Raw genomic sequence first — 25,087 nt, 5'->3', positions numbered from 1 at the left:
AGGTTGAGGGACTTGGGAATGTTCAGCCTGGAGAAAAGGTTGAGAGGGGACATGATAGCCCTCTTTAAATATTTGAAAGGTTGTTCCTTTGGCTGCAGAGGAAAGGACGCGCAGTAATGGGTTTAAACTACAACGATATAGGCTAGATATCAGGGAAAAAATTTTCACAGTCAGAGTAGTTCAGCAGTGGAATAGGCTGCCTAGTGAGGTGGTGAGCTCCCTCTCACTGGCAGTCTTCAAGCAAAGGTTGGATACACAGTTTTCTTGGATGCTTTAGGATGCTTTGGGCTGATCCTGCGTTGAGCAGGGGGTTGGACTAGATGGCCTGTATGGCCCCTTCCAATTCTATGATTCTGTGATTCCTTCTTTGCAGAAGCATTGGGAAATGAGAGATAAAAAACATTTCATACCCAGGTATGTCCACAGGAATAGTAATGTAGCGGCTGCAAAGGGAACTTCTATTCGCAGTTCCCCAAGGGGTACTTGAGAAACTATGACCAGTCAGAAAGGGACCCCAATCAGCAGTTCAAGGACTGACTCCTTATTTGCAATGGGAGGGTTGTCTGCTTCAGTTTCAACAACACTGGAGAGATCCCATGTTGGACATATGGGCCCTAGACACCATCTAACAGGTTTACAAAATAGAATTTGAGATTCTCCTACTGGACAGATTCGTTTTCTCCCCCATTTCCCTCAGGGAATCCAAGAAATAGGTTCACCTTAATAGCCATCCAACGCCTGCTTAAAATCCAGGCTATAGAGCCAGCACTTCCTTCAGAGCATTCTAGAGGAGTATATTCACACATCTTTATGGTCCACAAGTATAACAGGGAGTGGCACGCAATATTAGATTTAAAGTTTGTTAACAATCACATACAGCTAAGGAGGTTTCGGATGGAATCCCTCCGATTGATAGCAAAATTATTGCAGGACGAGGAGTACCTCACATATCTGGACCTGATGGAGGCCTTCCTCCATATCCCAATTCATCATCACTCTCACAGATGCTACCTAAGATTTTGATTAGGAAACAACCACTTCCAATATTGGTCTCTTCCCTTTGGATTGTCAACAGCCCCCAGAGTCTTCTCCAGGATTCTAGTGAACCCTAGTGTCATCCGATGTTCCAAGGGTCTTTATGTCCATGCCTTCCTGGATGATGTTCTATAATCAAGTTCCAAGGAGTCCGCAGTATCTCATATGGATCAGACGGTCCAGTGTCTGCAGAGCTTCAGGTTTGTGATCAATACAGCAAAAAGTTCTCTGAAGCTATCTCAACAGCTGCAACATCTGGAGGTCATTATCCACATGACACAGGGCAAGCTAATTCTCACAAAGACTAAGATTGCCAAGACCCAGGTCACTGTTCTATATCTGATCGTCAAAATCCAAATCTCTATTCTTGATAAGCCTAATGGGGTTGTTGGTATCCAATATGAAGGATCTTCAGTGGGGGCAGTGGCATGCCAGAGGTCTCCAGGCATTCCTTAAACCATTCCAGTAGCAGATCACCAACCATCTAGACCAATCTGACTCATTAAATGCCCCTTGGACAACAGGGCTATTGTATACTTTCCTTCACCTGCTCATACTGCCCAGATTACTTTGCAAGATCATGTGTCTTCTGACAACAGAGATCCTAATGACTCCACACTGTCCAAGACACCCTTGATCCTCCACTGTCCTACAACTCTCAGTGGAACTCCACCTCATGCTCCCTCAGGTCCTGGACCTTCTTCATCAGGTTCATTTGACGTCTGGATCCTGCCTGGATGCACTTAACTGTGTGGAAATTGAAAAGGAGGCCCTGATGAAGGAAGCCTGTTCCGATGAAGTGACTAATACCATTTTGTCATCCTGTATGAAATCAACCCTTAGAATCTATAATGTAATATGGAAGGCCTTTTTTTCAGTGGGGCCAGTGTAAGAAGGTAGATATTCTTCCTTCAATCTCTGACATCTTGAGTTTCCTACAGGAAGGATTGGTCCAAAGTCTTAAGCTAGCCTATCTATGCAGACAGCTGGTTGCCTTGGCTTCGCTTTATCCCAAATTGGAGGTGTCAACACATTCTCATGTGTCAAGATTTTTAAAAGGGGCTTTGTCCTTGGTTCTACCCCCAGGTTCATAGGGTTCCTGCCTGGAATCTCGTTGTGCTCTCCTCACCAAAAGTCCTTCTGAGGACAATTTCATGTATTCCATTGAAGTGGCTTTGAATGAAGACACACTTCCTTGTGGCGCTCAATTTGGTGCAGTGCATCTCCAAGTTAGGGGCGTTGTCGGTGAAGTCTCAGCTTTGCGTTTTTCGCAAGGTCAGGGTTGTGCTTTGGACAAATCCAACCTTCTAACCCAAGGTTTTATTTACCATGCTTTTCAAGAGATCAATCTGACTTCATTTTGTCCCAATCCTAAGAAATGAAAATGGCATACGTTAGACATCAGGAGGGCCCTCAAGGCCTTCCTTATAAGGATGGAGAGTATAAGATGCTCACATAGTCTCTTTATTTCTGTTTCTTTGCCTAACACTGGATGTAGAATGTCCAAGGCTATCTGTATTTCAGAGGCATATACAGCTCAGGGCCAAAAAGCTCTCTCTGACATAATGGCCCACTCACATAGGAGCACAGCAGCCAATGCTGTACTAGCTTAATTGGGCTCCTGTTCTAGAGATCTGCAAGTCAGCCACTTGGTCTTCAGTGGCTACTTTCACAAGGCACTACAAAACAGATGTCTACAGTTCATCTGATGCTGCTTTTGGCAGTTGTGTTTTGCTGCATGTAGTGGACCGAGGTGCAGATTTCCCACCCGGGACCAATAAATGCTCTGAAAAGTCCCACTCTGCAGATGTTCTCTGCTCCAGAGAGAGAATGACCAGTGGATACTTATCATGAGGGATCATTCTTCCCTGGGGTAAGGAAGACATCTGCCCTTTCCCTAGTCACACGCAGTTCACTACATTCTGGACTCCAGTTATTTCATTTCTTCCTTCCTTAGGTTGTTCGATAGATTGGATGTTGAAATGTTTGGTTAAGTTAGGTTAATAGAGCTCAGGTTCCTCCTGAATTCCGGTTGTCCTGTCCCCTTCTTTTTCTTTCTGAAGTTGCTGGCAAAACCTTCTCTGCAGATGTCCTGCTTACTCCACAGGAGAATGATCTCTCATGGTAAGTGGTCACTGGTTGTTTTGTATTAGTAGGTACCCTGCAAATCTCCATAATTGTTTGATATTGTTCCCTTCTCTACCTAGCCAAGTACAAGGTCTTTGGCAGGTAACCAAGATCAGGCAGTGTGGGAGCCTCGCTGCAAGGAGTTCTCCGTGACTGGCTTAAGCTATGGAGGAGAGCCATAAGCTATTGATGCCTAGAGCCCAGGTGAAAGCTTATAAGTAATGTCACACTTTGCTGTAGCCAGAGTTGGGTTCTGGATCCTACTGAGAGCACTCTCCTCCTGTATGAGTCTGATAGAAGATGCCTGAAGGTTCCAGGCTCCTCTGCTTCATTCAAGGTTAAATCCAGCTTGCAGTTTTGCTTGTTCCTGGATAAGACTTCAGGATGCTGGAAGTAAAGTGGTCTGCTTGGGGGGGGGGTGTTCCCTGTTTGCTTCTTCTACTATCTTGAGTGGGAGCCAGCTGTGCTAGAGAAGATGGTGGGTCTTCTCGTGGAGGTTGTGGGAGCAGGGAACTTCTGGCGTAATGGACCAGTGGCTGCTCTTAATGTTCCTCTTTCTCCCAGGTGGAGGTTGGGCTGGAACAGGTCTTGAAAGGTACAGATTTGCATAATGGTTTTTGCCAGGCAAAACATAGCTTCTGAATGCTGCTGCTGTTGCTGCCTGAACCAGCATTTGATGTCTTACTAATAGTTTAGGCTCAGATTCTTACTTCATTATAATGATAAATTATTTTTTAAAAGATGTAGAAAAATACAGATTTTTTTTAAAAACTAGAGTACATGTATATAAAAACCAAGAAAAAACTTGTAATATATATCAAACAAAACACTCATAATATGTGCCAAACATATGCAATACATGAAATGAGGAAGGAAAAAATCTTTGTGGAGTTTTCAGTGGCCAGCATTGAATGTACAAGCTTGCAGGATCAAACATTAAGATTATCACGCAAGTTCGAAAGAGTCTCGCCTGGCCTTTATAATGAAGTAGAAAACTGAAATACGTATTTGTGTGCTACCAATGAAAGAGACAAGCTCTGCAATTAAAACCTTCCATATAAAACCTGCAAGTATTTATTAAAAAAAAATTAACATTAGTGCAACGCTTTATTTTTTATTAATTTATTATTATATTTATATACTGCCCTCCCCTCAGGCTTTCCTTGAGCTCTCAAGTACAGTTCTGTGTCGAGTCTCCTGGAGCTCTTCATAGCCAACCTTGGTTTTCTCTATCCTGAATAAGTTGTGCGATCTGCAGACTTTTTCATTTCAGCGCTCATTCCCAGTTAGAGATCATTTAAACAAATCATGTATTTTATTTATTTATTTATATTTTTATACCACCCTTCCCTATGGCTCTGGGCGGTTTACATAAAACATTTTTGAACATTCACATAGAACACTATCAAAATCAATATAACAGTATAACAATAACAACAACACATCAACTGGAACAATTAGAACGGCACTTCAACAATAACTTGACAATCCCTCAGTAGGTTCGGTCCCTCAGTCTGGGGGGTCACCTGTAGATGTTATGGCTCAGTTGGCCCGACCAAATGCCTGGTGGAAGAGCTCCTTTTTGCAGGCCCAGACCCTTAGGGATACAGTTTGTAAAATGGATTTAATTTTCAGCTAGTTTCCAACATTAACTTTTCTGACCTCTGTCCCTTAAAGAGATATCTCAGAGTGGGAAGTTGGTTTCCTATTGCTTTCTGCAGAACATCTATCAGATCTGGAGACGTGATAACCTCAAAGGCTAGGGATGAAACCATATATACAACAATATAAACAATTTATTATTAGAGCTCAGAAATGTATTTATTGATTATATTTGTTGACCACCACTCTTGGTCCAATGAGTTTGCAGCAGTTTACAACAGTAGACATAAAACAGGAATTTTTAAAAAGTTTAAAAACCATAAATTAATATCTATTGGGTACACGGTATATGTACATCGCAAATGCCAACAAATCTCATGCACTTTGATCATATATACTGATCTTCCACAAAGGTGAATATACAGATACAGGTTTTTTTTTCAATTGTTGATAAGGAGGTAAAAACTTATCTAGTCTGTTTTGGCTGGTTTTGGTCCTGCATTCATATTGACAGAATTCTCAGCCAGCAAATATTTCTTATTCCTCCCATGGATATTGGAAAATCCTGCTGTGTGGTTCTCTGTGAAAAGGTTAAAAATGTTGTCAGATCTGGAGACATAACGTCTATCTCCTGCAGGAGTGGATGGTTCTGAAAAAGAGTATTGTAGAGATTTTCAGTCTGGTGTGGTTTAGTCTTCCTTCCTCGTATGCATTGATCTTGAAGAAACTCTGAACTGAATTCTCCCCAGTAATCTTCACCAGCGATAAGCCCTTATTTTTGTCTGACAATCCAAGATTCAAGTTCTTAGTCTTTCTCATAGAGGATTTGGACGCACGGGATGTTTATTCAAAGTAGCAAACTATCCTTAAATTTTCCATTTTCAGGAACCATCCCTGGATCTTTTCAAACTCACAAACCTCTGGGGATTGAGCAGTATGTGCAGTAATCTCTTAAGAGTTCCTGCATGTAGCCTGATTCTCATTTTTAAAGATTTTAATAACTACATTTATACCAGTGGTTTTAAATTATCATTGACCCCGATCAATGTTTATTTTCTCATGGGTATATAATGTAATATATTGTGAGTTTTCATTATATGCAATAAGGATAGTCCCTCAGCCTGAAACAAAGCAAAAACAGGAACTGGGGGAAAATGCTAATATGTGTGTGTACACATACATTTATGTATCTGAACACAATTTAAAAACATGCATAAGACCCCAAAGTACTTTGATGAAAGTAGAGAACACTCATCGATAAAATGTTTTTTTATAAAATTAATATAGCAATATACAGTAAATGAAGTGCACCTTTACTTGTGACAGATAAGTAAGGGAATGGGCATTTTTAACTGACTTGGAGGAGCAGGACTGTGCTGTGGACGTGTCTCTCCCTTCTGGACTTCTTGCATCAGCAACATCACAGCCCAACAAGCAGCCCCCACTATGCCTCGGCCACTTCTGCATGAACACATCCGAAAGCCCTGCTGGATCTGTGCTATTTCCCTTGGGGGTGTTCTTCTGCTTTTACAGCTGGATTTGGATCCTGGGTTTCTGCATTTTTATGCATAATTTTTTAACTGTCATCTCTTTAGGTACAGTAGTAGTGCAGCCAGAGCCAGTCCTTAATGAAGACAAAGATGATTTTAAAGGACCTGAATTTAGAAACAGAAATACTTCTAGAGTGAAACCTGAAATCCCAAAAAAACGTGGAGGTAAATGCAACATGCATCACATTTTATGATATGCTTAAATTAAATTGTTCCATGATGGCTATTTTATTCTTAGAAAGTATGCAATTACATCTATTCCTAGAATGTCATTCTGTGACTCCGTTCACTAGGGACAGTACCATTCATCTAATGAATGCATTCACTGCTCCTTCTGTATTTCAGGGGCAGGACACAAATAGAAAACGGCGCCGAATGGTGCAGACTCAGCTTGTAGGCTGAGCTTTTATTTCTCTTCCTTTTGTTATGTAATCTTCAGTTAGGAAATTGATGGTTTTGGGCAAGCGAATTCAGTGTGGTGCAAATCTGTCAGAAGTTATGTGTACAATCACTCAAAAGCTCATACCCAGAATTAAATTTGGTTGGTCTTAAAGGTGCCACTGTACTAAACTTGGTTCTGTTGCTTCAGACCAACACAGCTGCCCTCTAGGAAGTATTTAACAGTGTACGCTGGGGGGAGGCCCATTTCCATCATGAGGTTGTAAACCTCTCACAGATATCTGATTGACTGCTGCTAGAAACAATTCTAAATCAGGTGAAATGAGAGGCAACTTGGTATAGTGGTTAGGAGCTTCTAATCTGGCAAGCAGGGTTGGATTCTGCGCCTCCCCCACATGCAACCAGTTGGGTGATCTTTTGAAACTCCTTCGGGTAGAGAAAAACAACATATAAGAACCAAGTCTTCTGATTTCCTGCTTCTCCTCCACATGCAGCCAGCTGCGTGACCTTGGGCTCACCACAGCACTGATAAAGCAGTTCTGACCAAGCAGGAATATCAGGGCTCTCTCAGCCTCCCTTCCTTCCCATGTGTCTGTTGTGGGGAGAAGGAAGGGAAGGGGATTGGAAGGATTGTTCTTATGCAGCGGCATTTATTATTTGTTTGTTTATTAATTATATTTATATACCGCCCTGCTCTGAGGCTCAGGGCATTTTACATAGAACTTAGTGATCAGTACAAATAATAGTTGTAAACAGTAATGATACAGTGATAACAATAGAACAGTATAATTGAACAGTGGAACAGTAGAACCATGGTGATCATTGTGTATGTTTACAAGAATGAAGAGTTTTCAGTTCATTTCCTCCTCTCCCCTTAGTGCAATAATGTCTGTTTTATATGGTCTAGAATTCTATTTAACACTTAGATGTTTCCAGAAGACCTTTGAGTAAAGCAGCCTTTCTCAATCCTCAGAGAACCCCCTGAAACAATCTTCAGGTTTCAAAAAAACCCAGAAGTGATGTGATTGTGCAGAATACAATTGGGAAGCATAGCTGCGTACATGCCCACTCAGGGCCCCTTCCCTCCCCACCTTCTCCAAGCCCATCATTAGTCATTTTGGGAAGGGAGGGGCAGGTCAACATGACTGTATATGGTCATATCACCCAATCTATTTAAATATATATATATAATTAATTCCCCTTTGGGGAACCCTTCCAGGGCCATCAAGAAAGCCCAGGATTTCGCAAAAGCCTGGAGTAAAAACATTCCCCTCCCCCCTCCCACTGTTGATGTGTAGATGGTTACTGCCTCCCGATGTGGAAGTTCTATCTAGACATTGTGGCTGATAATCATTGATGGATCTGTTCTCTTTAACCTTTTCTAACCTTCTAAAGCCATCTACGCTAGAGACCATCACCAAATTCCACTGCAGCAAATTCCACATGCCATTCTACTTCTTTTCCCTTTTTATATATATATAATTTTTTCTTTTTCCAATAAGATAGAAATAACATAGATACATATAATAAACATTAGTGAAGCAATTGTTTAGAATCTAAGCATATTAAAACCCACTCCTTTCCCTTCTGGTTTACTTTTTTAGATAGTTCAGATAAGGACCCCATTGTTCCTGGAAGGCTTCTTCTGATTTTCCATTAACCATTAATGTCAGTTTAGCCATCTTGGCGAGATCTGCCAATTTGCTCAGCCAGTCTTCTATTGACGGTAGCTCCTGCGTTTTCCATTTTCTAGCCATTACTGTAGGCAAAAGCATTGTAATACTAGCTGGCTTGTTTTCAGCTCCTTAACAATCCCTAGCAAAATGTTTGCTTTTTTCATTGTCAATGTTTTTATTGAGCTTCCTGCCAGAGTCCCAAGATCACTTTCCTACAAAGCCATCAACAGTTCAGAACCCATCAGCATATATTTATTATTATTAATATTATTATTTTATTACTCGCCTCCCCCCGAAGGCTCAAGGCGGGTTACAACATACAGATTAAGCCCAATACAATCCCTAAAACCAGTTTAAAACAGCAATACAATACAAAGAACACCATAAAAGCAAGGTGCTGTGGTGAAAAAAACTCCCGGAACTAAACCCCCCCCCCCAAATCTTCTTCTAGAGGGGAAGGGTGCATAGAGGGTGCAGGTAAAATTTGCTACCGCCACTCCTGTAGTGGGCCCTGATCTTCCTTGCCACCCAGCCTCAGCCTTAGACCTGGTGGAAGAGCTCCGTTTTGCAGGCCCTGCAGAGCACTGAAAGCTCCCGCAGGGCCTGTAGCGCCTTGGGCTTTTAATTTTTTTTAATCTCAGTCTGTTTCACCTCGTTACCATTCAACTTCATTTGCTGTGTAGGTTGAGATAGCTTTTTGAAGCGCCTCATTATTCATTTTGTTTCTCACCATCCTTAATAATGTGGGTGTCATCTGCAGACCTGTCCAGTTTTCTGCATTTGACCAATTCCAGAAGATTGGTGATCCTTGTAGACCTTTACAGCTTACTTAAATTGGGAGAACTGTCCATTTATTTCTGTTCTTTGATTCCTGTCATTTAACTAGTTTCTAATCTGTGTATGTGGTAGGGATATTGGTGTTTGTGTTCTGTTTTCACTCGGCTTGCTAACCTGCATTTGTTTTGCCAGAAACATGTGCTCCTTCTCATTTGTGGTCCCAGCTCTAAAGGGAGAGGCAGGACAACCCCTACCCACCCACGTGTCAATAATATAAACTTGAGTTGGGTTGAAACTTGTCACAACTTTTATTGTTCAGAGCTGAAAGAGCCTTAATGCAGTAAGGGGCAAACAGATCCAGGGCATCAGCTGACCTGCTTGCAGGCTGATGAGCAAACCACCCCCAACCCATCTGAGGCAGCACTGCAGGATCTGCTAAATCTTAGCTGCTGGCTGGGCTCCTCCCCCTAGGCCACATCAGATCTCACGTGATTGGCCAGGTTGGGGAGAGGAAGAAGAGAGACCACATTGCCATGGCAGTCTTCCAAGCATGGCCAACTATGCTGCACAAAACAGGCACACCTCCTTCCCCCACCCCTGGGACCACACAAGTTGATTGCCCAATAAGTTCTGGGTCCATGCCTTCCTGGTTTGGGCAAAGTTTTCACATTTTAAAATAAGCCACTTTGGAATTTAAGGCACCTCAGTTTCTCTCAATTTGTATGATTTTAGATTCGCTGCTATGCTTCACGAATTGAGCTTTCATTATAGTGGATTTTAATTTCCCAGATCTTGAAGAGATTTGACCTCAGTTTCAATTTCCATTTAACTATACAAGTGTGAAAGTTTTGTGAAAAGTGTGAAAAGTTTTTCTTCTGAAATTTGGTTCTGTCAACCTTTTGGAATAGTTGTTGGTCTTCCTGTTTGTACAATACTAAAACCATCAGAGCCATTCCACCTTTGGTTTGCTGGCATAGTGTTGCATTAGTAATCTACAATAGCTACGAAAGAATGCAACTTGCTGATCCTGGCAAAAGGGAAATTCTCTCTGAAGAATTTTCCAAGCCCAGGATGCAGCTCTGGTGCAGAGGCACAAGTCCTGTAAACTTATGATTTGACTATGAATTGGGGACTCGCCTGCTTCTGTTGTTTGCAGCATTCAGCACCTTGATAAGGCTTCGCAGCAACATAAGCGTGGGTGAATTAAATCTTTCAAGCTTTTCCAAATTTGTGTTGCAATTCTGCAGTCAACTGAACAAGTGTAACATCATATGTGATGTTAAATAGATGGTACCAAACCTTGAAAGCATACATACTTAGCCATTTAGGTGTTTAATTGTGAAGCATAGCCTTATTTGAGAAACTTAAGATCTTAATGTGTGGGGGGTGGAATATTTGTATTTCATGTTATGAATGATTAATCTCTCTGCGTGTGTGTTCGCGCGCACTTATGGGAGGTGATCTGATGATGAGGGAGAAGATAATGAACTCATTTATAAAATTTCCCTCTAGCTTTTATAAAGTAGTTTTGTTAATGATGTGAAATACCATTGCCTTTCTGAATATGTAAACTAAATGAGAGAAAAAGCTTTGTGTAAGGGAAAAATTATGCTTGCTTTTTTATTGCAGAGGATGGGCTGCATGGGATTGTGAGCTGTACAGCTTGTGGGCAGCAAGTGAACCATTTCCAAAAAGATTCAATCTACAGACATCCCACATTAAGGGTACTTATTTGCAAGGTATGAGCAATATTAAATATGTGGTATTCTAAATATATGGTTTCACTTTGGAGCACACCTTGCTCCCCACAAGGACTAGCAGCCACCTGGGGCAGAGGACAGATATCTTACACCCAAATACATTCCCTATTTTTTAAAATGTTTTTGGCCTATCTCTTAACATGGGATTACTTCTCCCCCTCTTGACTCACACATTTGAATATTTTTTTCTCTCTCATATAAGCAATGGGCTTCCAAAGCTCTTGAGAATAATAGTAGTGATGGTGGAGGAAAAACATGTCCTGAGCCATACTGAGAGGGCAATATATATATAATATAATATAATAATTATGATGATGATAATGTACTCTATTCATAAAATGACCCTGATCTGGGTAATCTGGGTTTGCCTGTTCTCATCAGAAACTGAGCAGAGTCAACCCTGACTTTTTTTGGATGGGAGATTGTTTAGGATGCCCTGGGATACTATGCAGAGGCAGACAGTGGCAAACACACCTCTGTTCATATCTTACTTTGAAAATCCTACTTCTTACTCCCCCCTGTCAATATCCAGTTCTTTTCTCTCTAGTGATTTTATGGATTGTGGGGTCTTTTTGTAAATTTTATCAGTCCCAGTCAGCGCTCTCTCAGCATAAGCAGCTGCTGGAAGTCCTGCTCAGCAGCAATCCAGATCGCATACGGTCTCGCACTGCCTATTTTAAGGTTACAACAGTTATATTATACGTAAGAAGCTGTCAAAATTTATTCCCCTCACTGGGAATGCCTGGTTTCAGGCTGCTGAACTTCTTTTCTTCATAGAAAGGTTCATTCACTCAAGGAGGGTAAAAATGCAATACAAAGAACTTTTAAAGAGAAAGGAACAGGAACATTAATGGTTAGTGGAACAACATGTGAGAGGTGACCAGTAGTAAAAATGAAACCCTGTTTTGGGACCTGATTTCTTTGGGTAATAAAAATCCTTTCTTTCAGACAGATCCATAGTATGGTTACTATTCAAAGGTGTTTGAAAGTAACCTGTTTTTATAAGCAGAAAATAATATGGTGTATGTGATGTCTTTTGTTAATATATTTTGTTAATCTGTATCTCGAGATTATTTGTTAGTCTTTCCTGGTCCACAGACATTAAACCAGTAGCAAGAAGAGAGGAAAACTTTGTGTCTGTGTCTTCCACGGTTAGTCACGAGAGCTTCAGTTCAGCAGAAGTGTTTAATATGTTAGATTTTTAATAGTCTGGCAATGCAATTGGAAGTTTCTGAAAGAAAAACTTCTTTTCTTCATAGACTTGTTTCAAATATTATATGAGTGATGACATCAGCCGTGATTCAGATGGAATGGATGAACAGTGTAGGTAGGTATTAGATCTGCCTGTATGTCTGTCTATCAGAGGCTAGTAGGAGTATATCTGGGTGTTATTTGACCAGCTAGGTCAAGAACAGTTGCTTGGTTTTTCAAAGAACAGGCCTGGAGTTCTGCTGTTAAAAGAAAGAATAAAAGACTTGCCTTCAGTAGCACTTTGGATTCTGGTCTAAATTATTAATGTTTCGGTAAATTTGGCATACGTCAGTGATAAAGCTTGAAATTTTCTAAGGGTGCAGTGTGCAAGCTTAAAGTTTGTGGTACTTACCTGATTGCTGAATTGATCTCTAAACTAAAAGTTAACATGTCCGGCCTTTTTGAGCTTGGAACACCTTTGTCAGGAGTAGTGGGGTGCTGTAGGAGGTGCAGTGGATCCTTCCCCTAACATGCACACAAAGAAGACGTCCAGTGCCTGGCCCTGGAGGGGTAATTGGAAAATTCTCTGGGAAAGGGGAGTGAGGGAATAAATTAAATAAATTAAATCCACAGTCAATCACAGCTTTTATGGATGTTGCCAGTTCATAGGACGAGCCCTTGAAAGGAAGGTTCCACACCCTTCATCAACCAAAGGTGTGATGGAACAGCTCCTCTTTACAAGGCCTGTAGAACTGGAACCGGAACAAATCCCACAGGGACCATATCTCAGTCGAAAAGGCCCTGGACCTGGTTGACAGTAGGTGGGGCCAAATACGACTCTACCTGGCAAGGTTTAAGAGAAGTTCTAGAAGCACAAGTCAGATTTAATATTAATTTGATATGTCCAAAATTAATGTGCATCAAAGGTGCAACAAAACTGAGGGATGATGTTGGGCTTGTGACTTTCTGTAGGGCAAATGCATCGTAAGCATCACCCTAAGGCATATATGTATTTATTTATTTATATTTCTATGCCGCCCATTTCTTTGCAGCTCTGGGGGGTTTACACTGAACATTATATAACTTACATGGAACATTATACAGACTATAACATCAAAACAACTTTCAATAAAGTATCAAAAGATTACAAAACCACATTTATAATATAAATAACAATTAACAGTAACATTGGAGAGTCATGGGTGGGCATCTGGGGGGGGGACCAGCAGGTGTTCTGAGTCGGTCGGCCTCAAGCAAATGTCTGGTGGAGGCCCCTTTTTCAGGCCCTGCGGAACTGTGGGAGGGATCTCCTCAGGGAGCTCCTTCCACCAGGTGGGGGCCAGGATGGAGAAGCCTCTGGCCCTTGTTGAGGTCTGACACGCTTCTCTGGGGCCAGGAATTCACAGCCAGTTGAAGGTGGCAGAGCATAAGACTCTTCCGGGGGTATAGGCAGGCAGGCGGTCTCTCAGATACTCTGGGCCCAAACCGCGTATGGCCTTAAAGGTGATTACCAGAACCTTGAGCTTAATCCGGAGTTCAACTGGGAGCCAGCCAAGTTGTTGGAGTACCGGCCAGATGTGGGATCTCCATGACGTCTTAGTGAGAATCCTTGCCGCAGCATTCTGCACCAGTTGTAGTTTACGGATCAAGGATGAGGGTAGGCCTGCGTAGAGCGAGTTGCAAAAGTCCAGCCTAGAGGTGACCGTCGCATGGATCACTGTGGCTAGGTGTTCTGGGTCCAGGTAGGGCGCTAGTAGCTTTGCTTGGCAGAGGTTGTAGAATGCCAGCCGCACTACCTTTGTGACCTGGGCTTCCATTGTAAGGGAAGCATCCAGGATCACACCCAGGTTCCTGGCGGAGTGCGTTGGTGAGAGCTGCACACTGTCCAGGGTTGGCGGACGCGCTTCCTCCCATGGTCCCTTCCTACCCAACCATAGAACCTCCATCTTTGTAGCGTTGAGCTTCAGGCAACTCTGCTTGATGCATTTTGTCACTGCTTCCAGACATCTGGCTAAGGATTCTGGGGGGGAGTCAGGGCAGTCATCCATCAGGAGGAAGAGCTGGGTGTCGTCCGCATATTGGTGGCAACCCAGCTCAAACCTCCAGCTGAGCCAGAGGGCGCATAAAGATGTTAAATAAGATAGGAGAGAGGACTGCTCCTTGTGGGACTCCACGTGTGAGCTGGTGTTGTTTAGATATTCTCTTACCCTCTGTCCGCAGCCCCAGAGGAAGGAATTCTGCCATTTGAAGGCCGTTCCCCATATTCCGGTGTCAGCAAGGTGGTGAGCTAGGAGCTCATGATCCATTGTGTCAAACGCTGCCGATAGGTCTAATAGTATGAGCAGCACTGACCCACCTTGGTCTAGCTGGCATCGGAGGTCATCCATCAGGGCGACTAGCACTGTCTCCACCCCATACTCAGGCCGGAAGCCCGACTGAAATGGCTCAAGGGCTGAAGTTTCCTCCAGGAATATGCTAAATTCTCCCTTTTTTCCCTGCAGTAAAACAGAATGTTTACCTTTTGAAAACAGCCTTAGTTATTTACCTGTTAATTAGTTTAAAATGTATTTATTTATTTGATTTCTAGGCTGCCACTCCTAGCCAGCTAGGTCACAGTACCCAACAACATCCATTATCATACAATACCAAAAAATCAACAATACATATGAATTAAAAAAACCCTCCCATCCTCCCAACCATTCCCTAAATCCCAATCCCGTGACCTCTAACCCCTACCAAGCCTCCAACTATCTGCTATATGTATCCAGGGACTATGTAATAGGCTTACAGAGCAGCAGAGGAGGAGGTAAGATCTTCCTCAGCCTGACTTCAAACGAATGCCTGGTGGAAGAGCTCGATCTTACAGGCCCCGTGGAACCGAGTTAGTTCCATCAGGGCCCTCAGCAAATAAAATGAATTGTTATAATTAAGTGGATTTAAATGTTGATGAAACTGAAAAAAAACTTTTTTTGTGTGGTGATACATTTTATAAGAAATCTTCACACTTCAATTTCAGATGGTGTGCTGAAGGTGGAAACTTAATTTGCTGTGACTTTTGCCATAACGCTTTCTGCAAGAAGTGCGTATTGCGCAACTTGGGCCGAAAGGAGCTGTCCGCCATCATGGATGAGAATAACCAGTGGCACTGCTATATTTGCCAACCGGAACCATTGCTGGACTTGGTTACTGCCTGCGATAGTGTTTTTGAAAATTTAGAACAATTACTGCAGCAAAATAAAAAAAGAATCAGAGTTGAGAATGAGAAAAGCAAAATGTATGACAATACACTTAAATATTCATCAAAGAAAAATAGCTGTAATGGAGAAGAAAAGAAACTAGATCATTCATATTCTGGTGCTTTAACGTATTCCTACAAAGCATTAATGGTGCCAAAAGACTTGCTTAAAAAAACAAAAAAACTGGTTGAGACAACAACGAATATGAACACGAGTTTCGTGAATTTTTTGAAGAAGGCAAGTGAAAATTCCGAAATAAACTCAACAGTACATTTACGTCAGCTGAAAGCGTTTAAATCTGTGTTGAGTGACATCAAAAAGTCTCATTTGGCCTTAGAGGAAAGTTTGAACATGGAAATCCAAACTCTGGATTGTAAAATTCTTCAAAGAAACTCAAAAGAGAAAGGAACTGAAATTAAGATGGATAATAATGGCATTAAGAAAACTGAAGAAAAGGAACTCAAAGAGCATAGTGTTACACAGGAGATCAGCGATCATGCGAATCAGAGTGTATCCACAGTGGAACAAACAGGCAGCAGAAAAGCTGGGTTCAAAGATAAGAAGTTGGGGAAAGCAGAAGAATTGCAGTATGACCCCCAAAGTGCTGAGGCGACAGATATGGACATTGTCTCTATTCCCTCATCTGTTCCTGAAGATATCTTTGAATCTTGCATGGAAGCACAGAAAGCAGCAAGTGCATCAGATCAAGGAGCAATAAATTCATGTATGAAATCGAACACTGCTAATAAAGACTGTAAGGGGGGGAAGAAGTTGATGCAGTCTACCAAAGTGACTAAAGAGCTGGTTGTAAAATTGACACCAGTTTCCCTCTCCAGTTCCGTGAAAGCTGAAGATCCAGACGGGAAGCCAGGAAAGGGTGCTAAGAAAGAAAGTGGAAAAGAAAATTGTAATAGCAGTACTGAATATCAGCCAGAGAGTGAAATAATTTCTTTGGTAGAAGATCCTGATCTCAGGCGGTCTCCACGTGTGAAGACAACCCCTCGGAGGCGGCCAGCAGACATTAACACTTTAACTTCTAATTCAGAAGAGGACAGTAATGACACTCGCCATGGAAAACACAGAAGGAAATCCACAAAGCCCCAAAGTGAAAAAGATGAGCCAGATTCTCCTGATAGTACTGTTCACAGCCCTCGGTCTACCACACTTTCAGATTCAAAGAAATTAGACAGAGGGGACCAAAGTTCTGATTCTGATGAGGTGCCTGCTGTCCTCCAACAAATAGCCATGATGAGCCATAGTTCTTCAGAGGCTGACAGCAGTGGTGAAGTAGCCAAGACGGTCTTAAATGATCTACAGGAGCAACTAGTGAAAGAAGATAATGGAAAGCGAAAAAGAAAAAGCTCCAGTTCTGGGTCAGATTTTGATGCCAAAAGAGGCAAGTCAAGTAAAGTTTCTGCTAAAAAGAAATGTCAGAACTATTCAGATTCTTCAAATTATGATTCTGAAGTGGTAGAGGGTTTAAGTAAAACTGAGTCAACAAAGAAAGTTATAAGGAAAGACCCCAAAAGAGAGAATTATGAATCTTCAGAAGAGGAACCAAATAAAAAAGGGAAAAGGAGTTCACAGCATCAAGAGGGTGGATCATGTAATGAAACTGATGATGACTCCACTCCAGAGAAAAGCAGACTAAGTAATTCTTTAGATGGGGCATCTTGTAAGGAGACGACTGTTAAGGAAAAGCGAACGAAGGGTTCCAAAAACAGCCCCTCCAAAAGCAAACAGGATACCTCGCCTGAAAAATTAGGAAGTAATGTTTCCAAAGACATAAGCAAATGTTTGGCAAAGGAAAGGCTGGATTCTTCTTCAGATGATGTCGGGCAGTCTCCCAAGCGAGAACAGAGAAATGAATCTTCAGACGATGCTAGAAAGAAGACTAAAAAAGGCACAAAAGAGAAGAAGGATGTGAGTCCGGGAGAGACCTCTGCAAAAGGACAAACTGATTCCTCTTCTGAAGTTGATAAATCTCCTCCCGATAAAGAGAGCTGCAGTGCTTCAGGAGGTAAGAAGCTAAGTGCTGTTGAAGGAAAAATGAGGCGGAACTTGAGAGAGAGAACATCTAAGAAACTTCAGGACAGTTTTGCAGACAAGAAAGATTTGGCTGTTGATACTTCAGATGATGATAATGTAAATAAAAAAGGAAATGGTGCTAAAGAAAAGAAAAAAGCAAGCCCCAAAAGAAAAAATTCACCCAAAGTCAGCAGTGACTTACTGTCCTCTTCTGATGAAGACTTCTGTGAAGACAAAAAGAAGAAGAAAAGAAGTACGCCCATTAAGGGGAAGAAAAAAAGTAATCCTAAAGAGAAAGGAAGAACTGTTCCTAAAAAAACAAAAGATAAACTCACCACCAGCACATCGTCCTCATCGAATGAGGCTGAAAATGACAACATTAATTCAGCTGGCGAAGGAAGCAGCGACGAGCAGAAGATTAAGCCAGTGACAGAATGCATGCTGGAGTCGGAGATAGGATTTATTCGGATTTCAGGTGTGCACAAGGCTAAGTTTAAACTACGGCTGTTTTTTGTTCGTGCAGTACAGTTCTTACTGTTTTGAAGTTCTTGGTCATAAACTAGGCATTGTTCATGTTCGCAAAAAGTGGGTCATGGAAGAGCATGAACTGTACCTGAAAATATTAGTTGTGTAGTGCAATGTCTTGGATCTTGTAGTTTCATGAGATCAACAGGAGCAGTGCATGATTTGCCTGTGGACTCCCGCCTCTTTTTCATAAGAAGTAAGATTCATATTCTCACAGTGCACTGCTGCCTGTTACAGATACCGTATATACTCGTGTATAAGCCATGTTTTTCAGCACTCCTTTTCACTTTGAAAATCTCTCCACAGCTTATACGTGGTTATATACGGTAATTGAAATAACAGCCTTCTCTGCTGTGGAATGCAGCCAGCCAATCATTGCATTGCCTTCTGCAAATGTGTTTGCAAAGCTGAGCTTGCCCTGGCAGCTTGTAGGGCATCAAGGCTCTGTTATTGTTTTTTTTTGTTTTTTTGTTTTTGTTTTTTTGTTTTTGCCTTTTGCCTTCACTTTACTTCTAAACTATTCTTTTGGTTTCTGTGGGTGGGGTGGGTTTTGGGGGTGCTTTGGGATTTACTGTTTCTTTCTCCTAGTGTTCTGTCTTTTATCTGAGGGGCACCATTATTTGCCTTTTCTTATTGGGCTTGTATTTCTTTTAAAAGTCGATTTTTTACAGTTCTTTATTTCAGTGCTTTGTTCTTGGGGGGAGGGCACTGCAGTTGTTGTTAGAGTTGTCCATCCTCCCAGTTTGGTAGCTGTTGTGCTTGTTGCAGTAGGTTGCCAACTTCCGGTACTGTTGTTCTGCTCTGGTTTGCTGGCCCTCTTTTGCACTGACAGACCTAGTTTACTGTTTTTCTTTGAAATAAATATTCAAAAACATTTAACTTACTGTTGCCTCAATTAATGTAAATTTACCAGTAGCTGTTGCATTTCCCACCCTCGGCTTGTGTATGAGTCAATAAGTTTGCCCAGATTTTGTGGTAAAATTAGGAGCCTTGGCTTATATGTTATATATGGTAATTTCAAGAGAGTTTTCTTCTTTTTTATTTCCCACTTCTGTAGGGAGCCTTAGTGAATAGTTTCTTCCACAGGAATTGTCTACCAAGGGAAAAAAGCAGAGAAGAACTTTCCAATGTCAAAAAAGCATTGACACTTCCCAGATAATTCCAGAATTTTTAACAGTGCCAGAGCCAGCGTTGTGCAGTGATTAAGAGTAGAGGCTTCTAATCTGGCACGTTGGGTTTGAGTCCCCACTCCTCCACATGCAGCTGGCTGGGGGACCTGGGCTTGTCACAGCCCTGATAGTACTGTTCTCACACAGCAGTTCTCACAGAGCTCTCTCAGCCTCACCTACCGCACATGGTGACTGTTGTGGGGAGAGGAAGGGAAGGCGATTGTAAGCTGTTTTGAGGCTCCTTCGGCAGTGAAAAGTATACACACAGACCCTACTTTTGAATCTCGTGGATCCTGTTTTCCCAACTGAACTTTGGCTTGCCACTTTTGACCACAGATCTCCTTGCTTTGCTTATGAGGGTTTTGTTTTCTAGCTTGGCTTCCTTGACCACACTTTACATACTCTTTGCAATACTGTTCTGGCGGCTTGCCGTCTCTCCCCGCTGGGCCTGGAGACTTGTCAAACTATGCCATTCAGAAACATCACCCTTTATTTGCCAGCATACTTTAGCCAGAACCCGGAAAAAGAGAAGAAGAATCAGCCATCTCATTCTGGGCAAAACAAGGCATTGGCAAGGCATGCGAAGTGCAAGGAAGGATGCCACAAAACATTACTGCTCCCTCTGTGAGAGCAGCAGCCACCGTAGCAGCCTTCTTCATAAGAAATGCAGCTGGGGAAATTTGCAAGGTGGCTGTATGGGTGTCATTTTCAACCTTTGTCAGCCAGCATTGACCAGGTGACCCCAGCAGAAGCAGATTTTGGCAGAAGAGTTTTGCAGCAAGTGGTGGTACCTGGAACCATGGGGAATTTTCACCCTACAAGTACCGCTTGAGTAAATGAGCTTGGATGACTTCCCTCACTGAAGGAGAATAAAACATGGAGTCCTCCATTTCATCCCCTCTCCCAGATAGAGAGAGATAGAGATAGATACTTAATTTATATTAATATATATATATATTTCATTTATATTAAAATCAGAGTCCAGTAGCACCTTTAAGACCAACAAAGATTTAATCAAGGTGTGAGCTTGATGCCCTGCCAGTCCCCAGCCTCATAAAGGTTGGGGACCACTGCTCTAGGCCAGATGTGGTCCTCAGGCTGTCACTCTTCCCTCACTTGCCTTTCTGGTATTAATTGGAATCTGTGTGGAGTCAGTACAAATAAGGAGAGCATCATCTTAAGACATGCTAGAAGGCCGTTTTATTAGTTGGGACATTAATGGTATATAAACTACAAGAATCTTGGGAGAGTTGTTGGGGTGTTTTGAATTTAATTGTAAACTGCCATAAGTTCATAAAGAAAAGTTTTAATAAATAGACATGGCTGTGCCCCAACCTGTGTTTGAACTGCTGGATGTACCCTCTAAGGGGTCCTTGTAAGCGGTAGTCCCCAACCTCCAGGCCGTGTCCCGGTGCCGAGCCGCGGCTCCCTGCCTCCTCAGGGCTGTGCCGGGCCGTGCATGCGTGTTTGCGCCATGCACGGCCGCAAACGCGTGGGAGTGCCGCGCATGCGTGTTTGCGGCCGCGCATGCAGCAAACGCGCATCCGCTACATGGCCGAGCATGCATGGCATGCGTGGCCGGGCAATCGCCCTCCCCGCTGTCGCCGGTCCGCAACCTGGAAAAGGTTGCGGACCACTGCTTGTAAGGACTCGAGCAACTGCATTTTGTAGCAGTTTCAGTTACTGGATCAGTGCCAAGGGTAACCCCATGTAGAGTGAGTCACAGTAATCCAATCTGGAGGTGACCACAATATGGATCACTGTACTGATATTTTCCAGAGTCGGGTAGGGTGCTAATAACTTAAGCTGTGATTCACTCCCAAATTCCTGACAGTATGTAAAGTTGTCAGTTGCACACTCCTGGTCCCTTCTTCACTAGCCACAAGATCTCAGTCTTCGGGGGGTTAAGCTTTAGATGGCTTAGTTGGAACTCACCCAGTCATGGCCTCTAGACACTTGGTTAATAAAACTAGGGACATATCTGGTTGGCTGCCCATCAACAGATAGAGCATCAGTGTACTGATGACATCGTATTCCATATCCTCTGGCCAGCTATATTGAGGGGTGGGTGGTACATATAGGTGTTGAATAGCATTGAAGAGAGAATCTCGTACACATGGGAGTGGACAGCGGTGCAACTACTCTTACCTAATGGCCACCGTCTGACCCTGACCCTGGAGGATCAGCCATTGTAAGGCTGACCCGTGTATCCCTAAGGTGACAAGCTAGAAGCTTGGGATCAACCATGTTAAATGCTGCCCTCGGGAGCATTCTGCTGGGCCCAGGAGTGGGCTCACCGCGTCTACAATGCGGCGAGGTCGTCCCTGGGCCTGACAGGAGGCCCCAGCCGCCTGCGCAGCCTGGCCAGCTGCCCTGGCAGTACTGCCCAGGCGGCTGTGAAGGGCTTTCTCCCCCTCCCTCCAGGCCAAAGGTGTTCCCAGCCGGCCAGGCTGCGCGGTCACCAGCTCTTTGAGCCGGCGGGCCGCGCTGCCTGGGCAGCTGGGAACGTCTCTTTCCCCGGCCCCCTCACCTCCAAGACTGACACTCGGAGGGGCCAATCGGGAGCCGCTTTGCAGCTCCCAATTGACCCCTGCGAGTTTTTATCCTGGGCTCACCCTGCCCCTTTCTCCTCCCACATTGCCATTAGCCTTTTATTCCTACCGCTCCTGCGGAGTGGTTTACAGATGATTGTATTTGTTGACTGCCACACCCAGCCGGCTCATGGCAGTTTACAATAAGAACATAAAACTCAGTACATATAACTAATAATGGTGGTGAAAAACAATTTATGAAAAACTCTCCCATCCCATCTCATCATACCCTACCGCAGCAGTCACCATTGCCCCGGAGGGTATTCACTGTTGATGTCCAGCCTAGGGGATATGCTGAAAATCAGCTAGCCATTTTAGTATACTTATTGTATATACTTATTTAAGTTCTATAGCACTGTTGTAGTTAGGGTTGTGCCAACCACATATTGGCAGTAGAGTTTTTCTATATATCATTAAATCAGGGATTCCCAACCAGGGGTCAGGAACTCTGGAGGGGATCCAAGGCCTTCCCCTCCTGCCTTAATGGACTTGTCCGCAAGCCAGGGAACTGGCCACCTCCACCTGAAGTGTTCGATTAGTAGGCCATGGGTGTAAGAATCAAAGGGGAGGGAGTCAGTTGTAGCGTGATGTGGGGTCCGGGCTGTCTTGCCCATGGTTTATGTGAGGCAGAACCACTATAGCAGTAATAAAGGGGAGGGAGCAAAAGGAGGACAAAGGACACGTAGTTAGACCACTTCCAGTGGTCGTGGTGGTAGGGAGGTGTGGCCAGCTGATAGGATAATGGTTAAGAGCAGTGGCTTTTCATCTGCCGACCTGTGTTTGATACCTGGCCAGCTAGGTGACCTTGGGTTCATCACAGCACTGATAGAGCTGTTCTGACTGAGGTTCCACTATCAAAAGGTTGAAAGGTTCTACACTAAATTATTAGTTTTATGATGTATAGTTTGCTGTTGATGCTTAGAGCATCCAAGTTCTATTCAGGTATACACAGTGATTTGCTTTGCAGTGATTCTCTGGGATCAGAGTTTGTATAACAAGGGAGAGATGAGAGAGGCACTGAACTCATCCCTCATCTGCCTCTATCCAAACCCGCCAGAGCATGGAGGGACAGAGTGACCAAGGGTCTGGATAGTAGACTTTTGCTGCTGTACCCACATTTTTCAACTAAGAGACCATTTGGCTTCCTGGTGGCGAAAACGCGCATGCGCGGCAACTGCGCATGCATGTTTGCGCTCGGCTGCCGCGCATGTGTGCGGCGCCTGGGCCGTCGGCTCTCCCCTCACCCCCAGAGGCGGTCCCTGACCTCAGAAAGGTTGGGGACCGCTGGTGTAAAATAGATACATCTGATTCTTCCACTACATCACAGCAGTCCACAGCTGAATGAGTCTATGAGTCGTTCTTGAGTGAAAGAAGCAGCAATACAACGTGGCCTGTAGTTAAAATTGCCACATTTGCTCACCTCTTCTGTTTAAACTGCACAGATTGTTTCAAACTTAATGGTCATTATGTAAATGGTATTTGCTGGTTTAATAACTTTGGGTATCAGTTTGGGTATCTAGTCATATCAAATAAGGCCTTGCTAATCATAGACCTATAGAGACAACATTTTTTGAAGAGACTGGTGGTTTTGTATGCGGGATTTTATGTTTGTACATCAAAATTTACTCTTTTTTCCCTTCAAGGAAATGACCGAGATAATAAATCATGGACTGTGCCAATGGAAGAGGAAGAAGATGATGACGACGATCCTGAGAATAGGTATGGTTCCATCCGTAAGGACGTTAAAAAGATTATAACACACCCTAGGCGTGGGCGCAAACGAAACCAACGGAACACCAAGCAGGTTATAAAACCCAGAAGTGCCTGCCTTGTAAAGACTCGCTCACGGGCTTCCCGCAAGTTTGAACGAGAAGCCAGAGAACAAACCCCAAAAAACAGAAAGAAAAGAAAATAAGAAAGTACATTTAAGTGTTAATTCACACACCTTGCATAGGGTGTGTTATAAATGCATTACAGCACTGTCTGTTTCATGTTTCCGTGTATAATGTGGGTTTTATGTAAACTGTATGATGATTGAATTTATGAGGCTGCCTTCATATATAGGAGAAACAGAATAGCATCTGTTCAGTGTTGTGATAAGCTTTATTTTGGGTCTTGAGTAGCTTTCCGTTAGTATTTTTATCCCCATTATACTGAAAACCTGGTAAGAAGGTAGAACCAGCAATGGGTCAAGCATTTGATAAAACCCACTTTGTAGCGTCCCATGTGGTTGACTGGCTTTCTTCTTTAAAAGTCAGTGAACAGTGCCATTGATCTTATAACTGACTTTGTGGCTGTTACAACAATTTGTATTTTTATTTACATCAGTGGGACTGAAACCACATGTTTTAATTAAGAAGCATAAACATAATATAGTATTTAAAGTTTAATAATTACAATATTAAGAGCCTCTTGTGGCGCAGAGTGGTAAGGCAGCAGTCTGAAAGCTTTGACCATGAGGCTGGGAGTTCAATCCCAGCAGCCGGCTCAAGGTTGACTCAGCCTTCCATCCTTCCGAGGTCGGTAAAATGAGTACCCAGCTTGCTGGGTGGTAAACGGTCATGACTGGGGAAGGCATTGGCAAACCACCCTGTATTGAGTCTGCCATGAAAACGCTAGAGGGCGTCACCCCAAGGGTCAGACATGACCCGGTGCTTGCACAGGGGATACCTTTACCTTAATTACAATATTGTAGTTTTGCGGGGCTACATAGTACCTGCTACCTACATAATTGCCAAACAGTCAACTGGAAAACACAGAAACTGGATTTTTAGTTGGCGATTTAGAAGATTAACAGAGCACTTACTTTCAGGGTGCCCACGCTTCATGTCTGGTTATCAGCTTTATGCGGTTAAGAACTGTTTTTCATCAACTTGACTGTTTTTTTGTCTGCTTAAGAACAACCACACTTTGGGTTTGTATCTGAAATAAATGTTAATATTTGCTCTCCTCTACGGAACTTGGTACAGAAAAATGCTGCTAATCTAGCCGTTTCTTGCTCTTCATATAGAACATTTAAACAAATGTTTATTAGTTTAATTTAAAGTGATCATTGTTTAGGGATTGACAGTACAGAATGATAAGAGAACTGTTGGAAAAATGTATTGTAATTTTTCAGAGTCATACTTGACTTCCTTATTTAATTATTAGAGTTTTCAAAGCACAGATAGGAGATTAGTTCAAGTAGAAAATTAATCAGATGTTTTGCATATTATTCTTCATTTCGTAGTTCTCAGCTGATGAACCCTGAACAAAGTTTTAACCCGAACAGTAAATTTATTTAGTAAAAGTAATTTCCAGGGATTGCTTTAAAGGGGTGGGTGGGAGCATATTGTTAATGCAGGGAAGAATTAATCTACCTCTCCTAAGCAGAGTTGGTGTTCATCAGCAAATAGTCTTTGTTAGTAAGCTGAAAGAATAT

At 42.8% G+C, this 25,087-nt stretch overlaps 1 protein-coding gene across 2 annotated transcripts in view; it reads left to right on the top strand.

Annotated features, from left to right (window-relative positions):
* ATRX (ATRX chromatin remodeler) overlaps positions 1 to 25,087 on the top strand; it is a 115,800-nt gene that overhangs the window by 27,231 nt on the left and 63,482 nt on the right. The window contains exons 6-10 of one of the 2 annotated variants that reach the window (XM_077309146.1): positions 6,360 to 6,479; positions 10,796 to 10,905; positions 12,186 to 12,253; positions 15,134 to 17,856; positions 23,310 to 23,385. In XM_077309146.1, the coding sequence (XP_077165261.1) occupies positions 6,360 to 6,479; positions 10,796 to 10,905; positions 12,186 to 12,253; positions 15,134 to 17,856; positions 23,310 to 23,385 (3,097 nt within the window). The remainder of the gene's footprint in view (positions 1 to 6,359; positions 6,480 to 10,795; positions 10,906 to 12,185; positions 12,254 to 15,133; positions 17,857 to 23,309; positions 23,386 to 25,087) is intronic. The other variant, XM_077309147.1, reaches the window with a different exon arrangement.

Source organism: Paroedura picta, chromosome 13 (assembly GCF_049243985.1).
Source record: "Paroedura picta isolate Pp20150507F chromosome 13, Ppicta_v3.0, whole genome shotgun sequence".
In the NCBI taxonomy this organism is placed as follows: domain Eukaryota; kingdom Metazoa; phylum Chordata; class Lepidosauria; order Squamata; family Gekkonidae; genus Paroedura; species Paroedura picta.
Note: the sequence above shows the minus strand (reverse complement) of the source record. Positions and strands in the feature narration are given on the sequence as shown.